The sequence below is a fragment of the Mytilus trossulus genome, chromosome 10 (assembly GCF_036588685.1).
Source record: "Mytilus trossulus isolate FHL-02 chromosome 10, PNRI_Mtr1.1.1.hap1, whole genome shotgun sequence".
NCBI classification, from domain to species: Eukaryota; Metazoa; Mollusca; class Bivalvia; order Mytilida; family Mytilidae; genus Mytilus; species Mytilus trossulus.
The window spans coordinates 41162474-41176582 of NC_086382.1; the positions used below are offsets into that span (position 1 = coordinate 41162474).

At 30.2% G+C, this 14109-nt stretch overlaps 1 protein-coding gene across 13 annotated transcripts in view; it reads left to right on the plus strand.

The window, feature by feature from the left end:
• LOC134687354 (MAP7 domain-containing protein 2-like) overlaps nt 1-13738 on the plus strand; it is a 50874-nt gene extending 37136 nt beyond the window's left edge. For all 13 annotated transcript variants that reach the window (XM_063547579.1, XM_063547582.1, XM_063547577.1 and 10 more), the window contains 5 exons: nt 664-768; nt 1203-1256; nt 1701-2146; nt 8825-9090; nt 10251-13738. In XM_063547579.1, the coding sequence (XP_063403649.1) occupies nt 664-768; nt 1203-1256; nt 1701-2146; nt 8825-9090; nt 10251-10261 (882 nt within the window). In that variant the 3' untranslated portion in view covers nt 10262-13738. The remainder of the gene's footprint in view (nt 1-663; nt 769-1202; nt 1257-1700; nt 2147-8824; nt 9091-10250) is intronic.
• The last annotated feature ends 371 nt before the right edge of the window (nt 13739-14109 follow it).

A 14109-nucleotide genomic window follows, 5' to 3' on the forward strand; every position in this document is an offset into this window, starting at 1 on the left:
GATTAAAATTATTTCAGCAACTCAACAGTAATGAGTTGTAAAATGCAAGCTCATTTCTGATCAGAAAGATCCTAATTTCATATGCTTTAAGTTATAAATGGGAGCATAATTTAAAAAAATATAAAAAAAAACAGAAACAAGAAACACGTATGAACGGCATCAACAAACAACAACTACTGAACATCAGATTTGTGACTTGAAACAAATGACTAGATATTACTGGAAGTTTTAGGGATATACTGATTCAAGTTGTATATCTGGTTTATATGTTTGTGCCACATTTTTGTGAGAACCATCAGATAACAGTATCTTTATATTGGTTCAAATCTTCATCAGATTGATCTCTACACTATAGAAAGTTTCAATGATCAAATCCCTTGTCTGACGAGTATCATGTGTCCAGAAGTCCTTCTGAAATGTTGACACACTACTCGGTTATATTAAAAGACAACCTAACAGGTTATTTTAGTGATATTCCAGATTGGTTTTTCCAGAGTTATGGAACTTTGAGTATTAAAAGATATGCAACTTTTTACATATTAAACTGGTTTACCTCCTTTGAATCAAAGAATTGGTTTTTTTTATCAGTGCACTGATAAATGTAATTAGATTTACTATTAATTATTTTCAGGCTTAGGTTTAATACTACTTTATATTTTACAGAGGGAAGAGGCTGAGAGGAAACAAAAAGAAGAAGCAGAGAGAATGGAGAAAGAAAGGATAGAAAAAATTAAGAGAGATGATGAGGAGAGAACAGAAAGGAAAAAGGTATTTAACATTACAAAATAAGGATTTCATAACAACCAAAGTAGAATATCATGAAGTATTTTCATATTAATTTTTTTTTTAAAGTTGACTAAAACCAAAAGAAAATGTCCGTCAATCTATATAAATAATCTTTGGAACATCACAACATCAAGCAAATATATAAAAATATGTTTTTAGAAATGTTGTTTTGAAATTGAACACCATGAAACTGTGCAAATGGTATAGGTAGAAAATGCAATCAAATCCAATGGATATGATTGAAAATAATATTGAAATTAATGGGTAATTGTCCCGCTCACATGCACCCAAATTGACACATTTCGAAAGTTCAAACTATTTCAATTTATTTTCAGGTGTGTACAATAAAAAGTACACTTTGTCTAGATCTGTCATTAAGTGTTAATTTGATTTATACACTTTTATTTATTTTTCAGAAACTAGCTGCAATCATGTCCAAAGTAAAATCAGATAAAAATCTGGCTTCACATGTAAGTGATCAGTATATGTTTACAATTAGATTACAGTGTCAGTTTACATTTTAAAAAGTTGTAATTAAGAATAGGCTTTTGAAATTTTGCAATATTTGGTTTTATTTATTTTTCAGATAACTTATATCTAAAGTAGTTAAAAAATGGTTTATTGCATTTAAATATAAGTATATATATACAATTTAAACAAATTTAAATTCAAAATAATATTTACATTAAAACTAGCTTTAATTTGACAATGTTCCAATGTGATTCTTTTGTATCTGAGATTCTATTACCTTATGACTGACAGGAATAGTACAATACAAAATTGTATAGTTTAATGCAGAAGAACATAGAAAGAAATTCTGATTATTTAAGAAGTGATCTACTTTATATTTAAGATATTTGTTTGTAAGGTTTTGAAGTATGAATGGGTACATCATTTATTTCTATTTTTCTTAGGGATCCGATTCAAACTTGTCCTCAATGTCCATGTCACAGAGTTTGACCAACCTGGTTTCCAATGAGGAGGAACAACCCAAAGAAGAACTTACAGTCACAACAGATTCTACTCCAAAATTCAAATCCCCTTTGTTACAAAAACTGGCTGAAAATAAACAAAATGGGGGTGAAACTCCAAAATTCAAATCTCCACTTTTACAAAGTTTATTAGGAAAGAAAGGACGATTGGCTGAAAAACTAGAAGCCGAAAAATCTGAAACAGAAACTGACTCTGACAGAAGTGATACAGACACAAAAGTTTCAACAGAAACAAGGGAGATAAGTCATATAAGTGCTGATTGTAATAGTGACGCTAGTGATAGTAGCGACAATAACTCTGTGATAAACGCTGATACGTTAAACAATGGTATTCATAATGGACATATAAAAGAATTGGTAGATTCTAGGTAAGTCTAATGACATACTGAAAATAGTGGTATGGAATTGAAAGTATGGGGTTTACTATCAAAACAAACATGGGTATGTACGTAGTACTGTAAGTAATATATAACTTTTTGATTGTCTCCATATATATATGCTATTTTGGAATAAGTTCAACTTAAAATCAAAATTACAAATTTTCATTCATGGAGTATTGACAATAACTAATGAATTCATCAAAGTTATTGAAACGTATAAATGTCACTTAATAACCTCTATGCTTGATCTTGATATACAAGAACATGTCCAATGTTAAATGAATCCTTTGACTTTGTTAAAACTTTCATAAAGTGGGTGTTAAAGAGGGAATTTAACATATTTTCAATTGGAGAGCCTGTTTTTTGCCTTACATTATATATTTTTTTTAATTGGGGGACAGATTGCATTAATGTAATGTAATATTTTCCAGGCCTTTTTACTTTGAGAGAACAAACATGGTGTATTGAGATGAACAGTCTCTTCATCTTTATATTAAGTTTCAAAATGATGTATATGTGTATAACCATACTTGTAAAAACCAGTTCTAGTGAAAATTACCTACATTTTAAGTGAATCGATCTGTTTTATAAATAGCATCTTAAAAGTAATTTTAAAGTTTGAGTTATCTTCCTTTGTTCATAATTGTAGTTAAATAACCTACACTAATGCATTGCTTTAATGCCACTTTTATGTGGCCCTACACTAATGGACAAAGGACATACATATATTTCTCCTAAAAAGAAATATTAATCCCCTTGCTAATTGATACATTTTGTACACTGCAATTTTTTAACTATTATTTCCCATTCCAAAATGAATACAATCCTGACACAAGCACTTTGATTAACCTAATCTTCCAGTTAGAGTTCATTGGCTTTAGTTCTACTGGTGATATGCTAAATAGAAGGTTATATCTAAATTCAAGGATCACACATTTAAACTTTTAACAAATGTTATGTATTAAACTGCAGATTTAGACATGTTAGACATGGTCACATGTACATGTATACTTCTGTTCATGTAATGACTTAGAATAAAATATGTGCACTTAGATGTGAAGAATCAACAATCAATATTAATTTAATGTTATTGTAAACATCATAGCAGACGATATAGCAGAGAAATGAGATTCTTGTAGAAATATAAAATGAAAAACATCTTGGGAAATATCAATGAAGCAGCAACCAGCTAACGATAAAAAAGATATTGTATATAATGAGATCTTTGAAAAACCTAAATATAGAACATATATATATATACATGTTACTGCATATATTTATGTATGCATGCCATGCATGATGCATTGGCAGTTGAAATAAATAAAAAAATTATAGAAATATAATACATGTGGTGACAGCCTTTATATTTGGCACATGATCGAATCGTTTGTGAGTTTACTGTGCTGTTCAACAATTTTGAGAATAATTTTATTTTTATCTGATCAGGAAAGCTATTTTAGAATATCAACTTGCCTAAAAAAAAAATCTTTTTGAGATATCTGCTTGTTTCTTAATAAAGAGCATCCCAAAATAGTGAATGGCATATAATAGTCCCGATTCCTTAAAGTATTCTCTGGCTGCATATAGGACATTTTTGTCAGGTCTGTTTTACCCCAATTATGTTTTGACTCTAACGTAAGTGTGACTGACAACAAACATTAAACTCATAAAAGTTCCACTTTCACCAACTCAAGATGGCAGCAATTATGCACCTGAAGAGTGGAAACATAACCATTATTATTGTTGATTTGAATACAAGTGTTCATATTTAAGGAAATTCCAATAACCACGGTTACAGGTCAAGATGGGAGTTTTATCATAAATGGATTTTTTATTATTCAGGATATACACACTTTAAAATGAGAAAAAAAGATATAAACAAATAAATGCTTTCCTGATAAAAACTAGTTTTATTCATCATGTTCATTATATGATTATTGATATATCAGTTGGTTGTGCTTTTTCATGTTTCCTGAAAGGAAAAAAGAAATTTATTTTTAGTTTTAACATTTTTGTACTGTGTTTACATTTATTGCCACTTTGCCATGTTTACTGAATGAGTAAGCTGTTGTTAAACATTTAAAAAAAAAAGAAAACAATGTACTTAATATTTCATCTGTCAGTAGATCTTTTCCGGATTTTTTTTTGATTTTGATTTATTTTTTATTTTTTTGGCACTCCCTGTCAGATTTGCAGTCGGTTAAATGTCATGTTTGGATATGGTCATATACCAAATGATTTAATCTCTTTAAAGTAGCTTTAATTGAATAATCCTCGCAGTGATGACATTTTTTAAACCTTAGTTGTAGCACATTTGTGCTGGGAGCAGCCATTTTGATTGTATGGGCATAGTAAGAAACGGATCAGGATCGGACTGGAAACGATTTTTTTACGGAATTGTATAAAAAAGATCTAGGGTCGGGAAACAGGAAATAGACATATATTTTTTTTTGGCCTAACCAAGAGGGTTATAAAAAAAAGGTCAAATCCATCTATGCCTTTAAGGTCAACTTTGTCTAAGGGAGTTGAAACTTAAATTTCTAACAATTTCAAAACTTTTAAATTTATAACAGACAATTTTAAAAAGGTTTGTTATAATTCATGTCAGTACTGATCTGATGATACCCCCGGGGACTGATCATTCTGATGCTGTAAACCAAGTCATTTTCGCAAGCAATTTATTTTCCCTACTTTCACAAGTAGAAAAATAATGCAAATATAAATCTTTGTAAAAATTTGATCCTTTCTTAACAAACTGCTTCAAGTAAATGAAAAAATCATGAAATTAAATTGCCACAAAGTGGATTAGAAAGGATAAAGTGCAATATAAAGTATATGCAAAAATAAGTTGGTGTACAGTAGTCAGACACCAGCTTAGGTACCTTTAGTCATGGTTCATTAACTTTCATTGATTTGTTTTATTTACATGTAAAAGTGTTGCTATTTAGATTTCAACATTTTTATTTGACCGCCAAAAAGATTTTGGGATCGTATAATGTTATGATATTGTTGGTTTTGTCAGATGACACATTTGGTTTCCAGACAATAACTTTAGTTAAAGTGGATGGCTCTCTATGAAATTTAAAAAGTCTTTAAGATGGTTCAATACCACACAGGCAAGCTTGGAATGGATTTTGAGGATGATGGTTCCAACCGTTTAGTAATATGAGCCCAAAAGGGGCCCAAAACAGGCATTTTTCTACTTTGAGGATAATAACTTGTGTATAAGTATTTCAATTGCTCTGAAATTATACCACAATGTTTAATACCACAAGTAGAAGGTTTGGATTCATTTTTGGGTTTATGGTGCTAACAGTTTATGAATTAAGGCCAAAAACTAGCATCTTTGTAGTTTCTTGATAATAACTTGTGTGTAAGTGTATGGATCTCTCTGACATTGTTCCACAAGGTTCCATGTCACAAAAGAAAGGCTGGGATTGAGTTATGGGGGTAATTGCTCAATTCATGCAGGAATAAGGGGCCAAAAACAAGCATTTTCTAGCTTCCAGACAATAACTTGTGTTTACGAGTATGGATCTCTTTGATATTGTACTACAGTTGTACAACGTTCTGTACTACAAAGGAATGGCTGGGATTGAGTGTGCTTAAAGGGGGATTCAAAAAGTTTGGAGGGGTCCAATTTTTTTCAGGGGTTCAATTTTTTTTTTAATTTCAAGAAGAATCTTTATTTGCAAAGTATTGCGTAATAGATTTTTAAGATCTTGACATTTATTTTGTGTCAGAAACCTATACTATTTCAAAATTTTTATCACAATCCAAATTCAGAGTGTATCAAGCTGGAACATAATGAACATTGTGTCCAAATTTGCCCCAGTTGTTCAGGGTTCAACCTCTGCTGTCACATCAGGCTGTGCTCAGTTAAGCAATTTATTATTTGCCATATAAAAATTTTAAAAAATAGGTAAGACACATCTCTGTGTCGACAGTAGATTTAAGAAATTTACTTATTCTCAACTACTGAATTAACTAATGTTGAAAATAGTACAGGATAATTCACAATCTATTTTTAATTTGAAACCTGTTTCTAAAGGTCAACGAAGTTACAATTAGGTAATAATTTATCTTTTTAATCATCAGTTCACCTTAACCAGATTTTGATAAAATTCTTTTGAAGATCAATAACAGATTTATCATAAAGCTATATATGGCCAAAATAAAGCTTATGGATCAATGATTTTATTGACATATCAGGTGTGAGGTTTACCTGTCAGGTGATCAGGTATTGTACAGGTAAAACATTCCAGGTAGGGTGTTTACATAGGTGTGTATTGTGTAAGAACAGTAATCACTGATGAAGGGACCTACTACTTTGTATGCAGCTTCCGTTCGTAAGTTATGCATATTTATATACGTGACTTGTGAAAGCTTGAGGGAACATATTTTTGTCAATTTCATATCTAAATCATATGATACAGATTGGTATCTTAATATTAAATGAAAACATTGTTCAGTTAAATTAAATTCTTTATATTCACCGCAGAAAGTTAAAATTTGCATTTTAAAGGTTTTCTAATTCAATGAAATATGACATTTAAAATTAAGCTGTTAAGTTTTAAGATAATAAGCTTACCAAAACAACCGATGTATACTGTAAATTTGCAAAGAATACATTAAATGTACTTAAAATATGAGATATATGTACTGTATTATTTAAAAAGTTTAATGCAAATGAGGTCAGTGCAATGGTAGTGTACTTTCAGGGTTTATAAACCCCAAGTTTACTGTCATATATAAATGTATATGAATAAGAGTTTTATGCTTTGAAGAAAAGGCAATCTTACCAGTAACATCAACTTTATAGGAATATTCAAAGTATATAAATCGAGAGGGGGATTTATGGCCCCCAAATACCAAGCATACCCTCTTTTTGTTGGAAAATTCTGGTAGATTATTTAGGGAATCACTGAAGCATGACAGGAGTAGGTTCCCTCTCAGGCCGTCAGTTCCCCCATCCCCTCTTTATGAAAATTTATGGATTTGCTTCTGAAATTCCGGGCAACTTGCATGGTTAAGAACTCATAAATTCAAACTTAGAATTTTAAATCAAAGACTTCCATCCCTATCCCGATCCCGATCCCCAGCCTTAAAAACAAAAACTATAACATCTCAAAATTGAAACTTTTACCAAAGATAGAAATATGAATCCAGTTGATAACTTCAACATTTTGACCCAATGGTTAAAACAATTGATATATACAAAGTTTAGCTCTCAGTTTAAACATTCTTTGAACAACTGATTCTTTCTGGCAAATAACATTTGTATGGTGAACTCAATAGAAAATTTTATCTTTAGATGAATAAATAAAATCTAACAATTTCTTGCACGATTTTGTTGGAAAGATGGCAGTTACTCCTTTACTTTCAAATTTAAAAAATGATAGTTTTCCTGGCTGAAATAGAAGATAGAGAGTGATTAGAAACCTGAGTGTTTGCTAAAAAGCTGTCCCAAATAATTCATAAAAAGGCAATCAGTGTTGTGTTTGGTCAACCAAATGAAAGAAACTTCTCTTTAAATATTTAAAATTTACTGTTTCCAAAAAAAAATGCATGGTAATCAAATAAATTGTCCCTAGAGGCAAGTTACAATTGGTTTTATTGCTCTTGTTTAAATGGTCCTGCTTGAACAATGATAACAGTTCTGTTTGAGCAAAGGTTTTAAAATTGCATGTATCAATTTAAAATGTTTAAATCAAGATTTATTTGAGTTTTGACATGTCAAAGTGAACGAAATGTTTTGGTTGTTTTGTTTGAAAAGTCAACAGGCTACTTTATCATACAAGAGAGAAAGGAATCTAGATGACTTTTACATGCTTGTAATCAGTAAAATCTGCTGTATGTGATTCTGACAACTGCATTCAAATGTTATTTATTCCTCCCTTTTTTAAGCCTAGGCTTAAAACTTGATTTAGAGCTTGTGATTTTTTTAGCTTCCAAGAAATGCAAAAAATTTAAGGTTAAAAGTTCATGCATTTCTTAAAAATGTTTTCCCTAATTATAATTGCTTTTAATAAAATGATCTATCATCTGTCATGTTTTTTTACTTTTGACCTTAATATGTATACCATATAAAGATAAATCATTTACACTTGTTTTTTACTTGTATACCACTTTACAAGTCGTAGAGTCATTGTAAAACAAGCTTAAGAAATTTACATCTTCAAACTTCAGGAAATTGACATTTTGTACCATTACACTCCTGACTGCAATATTCAGGAAACTTTGTTGAAGTTCATCGATATTTTTCATTGGGGAAAACCATTCATAAACACTTATGTATATGATAAATGCATTATAACTTCTTAGCAGATGTATTTTAATATCAAATAAAGAATCACCTAAATTTATCTATTTTGTACAGTAACCCACTTATAGTTCCTTGATCATGTTGGAGGTCGTGCAGAATTTTACGTTTTTTGAAAGTTTATTCTGACAAGTTATGAATATACTAGTGTTGTCAACTGTTTAACTTCAAGTTACTGTATTATTAAAAACGACATTTATTTGAAGGGTACTATAGATAAAGTATTCAAGCATTAACAATGTCGGAACGATTAGCCGAGTCAAAACTGTTCAATTTGACAACACTAAAATATACCGAAGTTTACAGCTGTTCCTTATTTATGACATTTTCTTCTGTCTTTTCAGTATTAGTATGAGAACAGTTGACTCACTGGGGACTTCAGTGACAGATAGCTCTTTATATGGAAGTCTAACAGATTCAGCGACAACAGCTGACCATAAATTTGAACAAATTATAGATCTTGCGGTCACAAATGCTAAATATAATACAAGTGACGATTTATTGAACTGTAATACTAATATCACTTTTGACAATAATCAAGAGGAAGAAACTCTACCAAAGCCCATCATTGCCTTCGAGGAAAATGCAACCAGAAGACAAGAAGTCGCAGGTATGGTTACAGTGTATGACATCGCTTACCATTTTTATGCCCCACCTACGATAGTAGAGGGGCATTATGTTTTCTGGTCTGTGCGTCCGTCTAACCAACTGTTCGTTCGTCTGTCCATCCATTCCGTCCGTCTGTTATACTTGAGGTTAATGTTTTTGGTCAAGTTAGTTTTTGATAAAGTTAAAGTCCAATCAACTTGAAACTTAGTATACTTGTTCCCTTTGATAAGATCATTCTAATTTTAATGCCAAATTAGAAAATTTATTTCCATTTCACGGTCCAGTAAACATAGAAAATGATAGTGCGAGTGGGGCATCCGTGTACTGTGGACACATTCTTGTTTATTACAAAAGTGCTTGTAGAATGTGCAAATATAAGTGTATCACATTTTTTCATGCTAGAGCCTTTTATATGTTACTACATGTATAAAGTATGTAGTTTGCTACTTTTTGAAGTCGTACATAGTCCTATAGTTCTCATGTTGGTCTTAAGTCAAGTTTAATCATTGGCAATCATGCAACATCTTTCTTATATAAAATTAGTAATTATGATTGTCATACTGTTTGCAACTTACCATTTTAGCTTACAGTATATACATTTTATCAACAAAAAATGTTCATCTACAAAAAAGAGAAGGTTTATATTTATAGTTAGAATATGTCATAAAAAATAAAATTGTGAATAGAAAAGGGGAATATGTCAAAGAGACAACAGCCGAAGATCACCAATGTGTCTTCAACACAACGAGAAAACCTTGCATACATGTTTAAAAAATGTTTTGTCAATTGTATATACTTCAGTATTGACTTCTTAATAACACATAAAACACATTTTATTTTAATTTATTTCAAGGGTTCTATGATTGTATGGATGGAATTATAGAACTCCACCTATATACCTCCCCCTCTTAAATATATGTTATCGTACCGGTAGCCAGGGGGGTTTAAACAAGTCAACTTTCTGTTCGAATTGTGAACGTTAAAGTTGAGTTCGTTAGTCCGAATAACCCACCTTTGGAAATTCCTGGCTACGGGCCTGTGTTATTCTGTGTTTGTCAATGGCATTCATTCTTAATATATATTTTTCAAGAAGAGAGAGTGCTGAGATTTCAGTATTTTATTCCAAATAGCCATCGTAATAAATGTATCATTCTTTTTCAGATTTCTTATGAAAGTGCTAATAGTTTAGTGACTAATGGTATTCACTCAGACAATTCATTTAGTGAGGACATGTCTGCTTCTGAAGTTAAAGACCATAGTTCATCATCAACTGACACATCTAATGAGTCATTCACCGAACATGTCTACAGTGAAAACTTTGAGACGGACCCTGCATCTCATAATGTTGACCATTATGAGAAAGACCCTAAGCAGGTGGAACTTGATAATATGTGGCAGCAGCTAGAGGGAGCTATGATTCAAAGCCATGATGAAATACGGGAGAAATTAGTGGAATATGGGGTGGGAGACGGGGATGAGGACAGCGAATCAGAAGAGGGGCAAATATGGAGAATGGTTCAGGGAGATAGCCCTTACATGCTTGAACTAACATGAGAAAAAACTAGTGTAGACATATAGGTTTTATGAAATTTGTAGATAAATATTTATTCTGTTAAACTTATTACTAACAAAACTAAAAAAAAATGAAATATGGTTATAGGAAAAATAAGCTCTATTAATTAACACATGGAATGAAGTCAGATAGATAATTTGAGATATCTCTAGCTAAATTAAAGCATGTGTTCATTGTTGCCTTGTTCTTTTATAAGAACAGCAGCATTGGAACTCTTAATGTATAGTCTAAAGCATTTAAACATTGACACTCATTTGTCTATGCCTGTAAATTTGGAAATTTTCGAGAGGTTAATTTTTCGTTTTGTAATTTTCGAACATTTCGCATGGGGGTAATTTCACGCAAATTATTTTTCTTTTCCTTGTATGATTAAAGAATATATGCGTGGAGGAAGTAAGCTTTACTTCTCTATTAGTTGTTTGCTACAAAAGCGAAAAATTAACCCCATGCGACAATTTCCAAGCTTACATTCCAAGGTTCCATGTGCAATATCACCTGTGAAATCTTTACATTTTTAAATCTATTAATAACTAAGAATTGATATTATCTGTATAATATATAAGCTAAACAAAAAAACTCACTTAATAGTAAAATATTGAAATTAAAAATGAATTATTTTCTCTAAAAAGGAATAATTATCTCCCTTTACAAGTTGAATGAATTATGTCCCTTGTTAACAAAGTTTCACTATTCTTCACTTAGATTCTGTTCTGGAAATGAATATCATCAAATAAATTTATTCATTTTCTACTTGATGACAATAAATCTATTTTTTTCAAAAAGGGAATTGATGAAATGGTTATTTATTTCTCTATTAAGGTTTTATTGATGAGATGAGAATTTCATTAAATAATTTGTCAATATATCGAAATATACTAAATGACAAAATATTCATTTGTTAAACAACTGGAATACAATAAAGAATAAGTTGCAGTTTAATTTGAACTACATGTCCTCACAAAATTTCCAGAATTTGATAAAGTGTTGATGCTGTACCTACATGTATGATTTGTTAGTTTAATGAAAGAAGTGCTTGATAAATTGAAAGACTGAGTGATTATTCATGTAATGGTTATGAACTTTTTTGTTTTGAGAAACATAAATGGTTTGTTATTGTGAACCTTGAGATTATGTGATATAATTTTTGCTGCCACGTATTATAATAAAATTGTATTTTTATGAAATTATGACAGTTTGCCGCCATTATTACATTATTACATTTTTTACAAACAAAGCAATGTGATTGTATTTATGATAAAAGAGTTGATGAGTGCTTATAATGTATATATAAATAGTTAGGTATTATTTTAATTTGTACTGATTTTTTTTCTTCCCCAATAGCTTTTTGTATCCCTGTTTAAGTTCCGCAGTATTCTTTCTTAAATGGACACATGTATTCTAGTCCCTTATCTCTCAGGAATATAAAAACGAGTTCGTAGAAAAAGGGCAAAATGGTATTTGTCCCGTTACAAGTGAGGAAATTCAGATGTTATTGATTTGCATGATAAGTACACTAAGCATGTAGATATTTAAATGAATTTTCAAGAGAATCAGAAACGTATGTTTATCATGTTTATACTGTAAGATTTTGTACCAGTACTTCTTTTCATAATAATTTTGCTATTTTGAAGGAGATTCGATTGAATTCCAATTAATTTTTTTAACAAATTACAACTATTGTTATCCTTAATTACAGTAGGGCCAATCCATTGCTAATTCATGATCATAGAGTTACAATTTACAATATTTGTGTGAATTCTTCATAAGAAATTAACTCAATTCAGTACTTATATTCTATTTGCCAAAATTTTAGAATCCAAATGTTCATTATTGGTATTTAAAAATAAAAAGAGCACTGGTTTGAAATAAGTAGAGTATACTTCCATTAAAGAAGTATTGGTAAAAAGATTTACAGTATACATACAAGTTGAAATTCTAAAATGAAATCAAAACTTTTTTATAAAATTTTTGTAGTTCCTAAAGTCCAATTTTATAACATGTCATGATTTCCAAAGCATTCACATTTATCAAGAATACGGTTGAGTACAGTTATAGTCTACAAAAGTTAAGGTGATATCTTTTTTGTTCTCTGATGTGCTCAAATACTTTTGTTACTGGTATATCTGTATTTTTGTGATGCATATGTAAATGTTTATGCAAATGTGTGTGTCCCATCATTTGTTTATGTTAATTTACATGTATGTTTTACATATGTATAAAGTGCCGTTTTAAAGTTTCTTAGAAGAAGCGATTTTGGCATTCATCCATGAAATTTTAACAGAATTGTGCTATTTGGTTGTGCATTGTAAAATCACTGATGCTAGTATGAATCAACTTTTGTGCATGCATTCACTGTGGAAAAATATCACATATAACAGTGATGGTGTCCATTAAGAAAGAAACCATTAATTATTGTATTTGCATATTCTTTATTTAAAGTAAAAAGCTTTAAGAAAAAAAGAATATGAAAAAATCATTAAAAAAATATATAAAAATTTAATAAATTATAAAAATTTCAAATAAATAAAAACTTGTGAAAAAAGTAATCAATATAAAAAGCAAAGATAACATTAAAAAAATAAACAAGTTATTAATGCAAAAATGTGAAAATTATCACATTATGCATTTAGAAAAAAATGCATGATGAATAAGTTAGTATCTAACTTTGCCATTTAAGAATGGCATGGATAGTGGACAAGCTCACCAAAGGTGCTTTACAACTTCAACTATTATCATATTTAAAAAAATATCTAAAATCTTAGTGTTTGTCAAAGTTTTGTAGTGTAACTTTTCTTTTGTTCACATACATTGTATTCTGAAGTGTCTACAGGAGGGTTTAAATTAAAATATAATATACTCAACTAAACCTGTTTAATGGTATATAAGATCTAACCAATATTCATTCATATTTCATTTACATGTTTTATACTGATTTTGTACGCTATTTATATCTGTGTATGTACAAGAAACACTAAAGTTAATACAGTTTTCTGTATGTTTCTGTCTGGTGGGCAGTTCCATTTGTTTGCTTGTCCACAATATGTCTTCAGACTCAATAAAAGATGAAAAGCTCAAATAGTCAGATTTTTTATCAATTTTATAGCCATTCAAATTTGCCTTTCAAGAAACATAAATTCAAAACTCATCATCCTCAATACCAAAAGAGGGGCAAGAGATACCAAAGGGACAGTCAAACACATAGATCAAAATTAAACTGACAATATCATGGCTAAAAAGAAAAAGACAAACAGGCAAATAAAAGTACACAAGACACAACATAGAAAACATGGAGCTAGAAAAGGCTATACCAAGATTAGAAGGGAAGGAGGTGTGTGCCTAATCCTTAAATAAAAATAAAGACAACAAAATTGCTGCTGCACTTATTGATGAAACTTCACTAAATAGTACCAGTTGAAAAAAAATATATGGTTCAATCAAAGTGGCTGA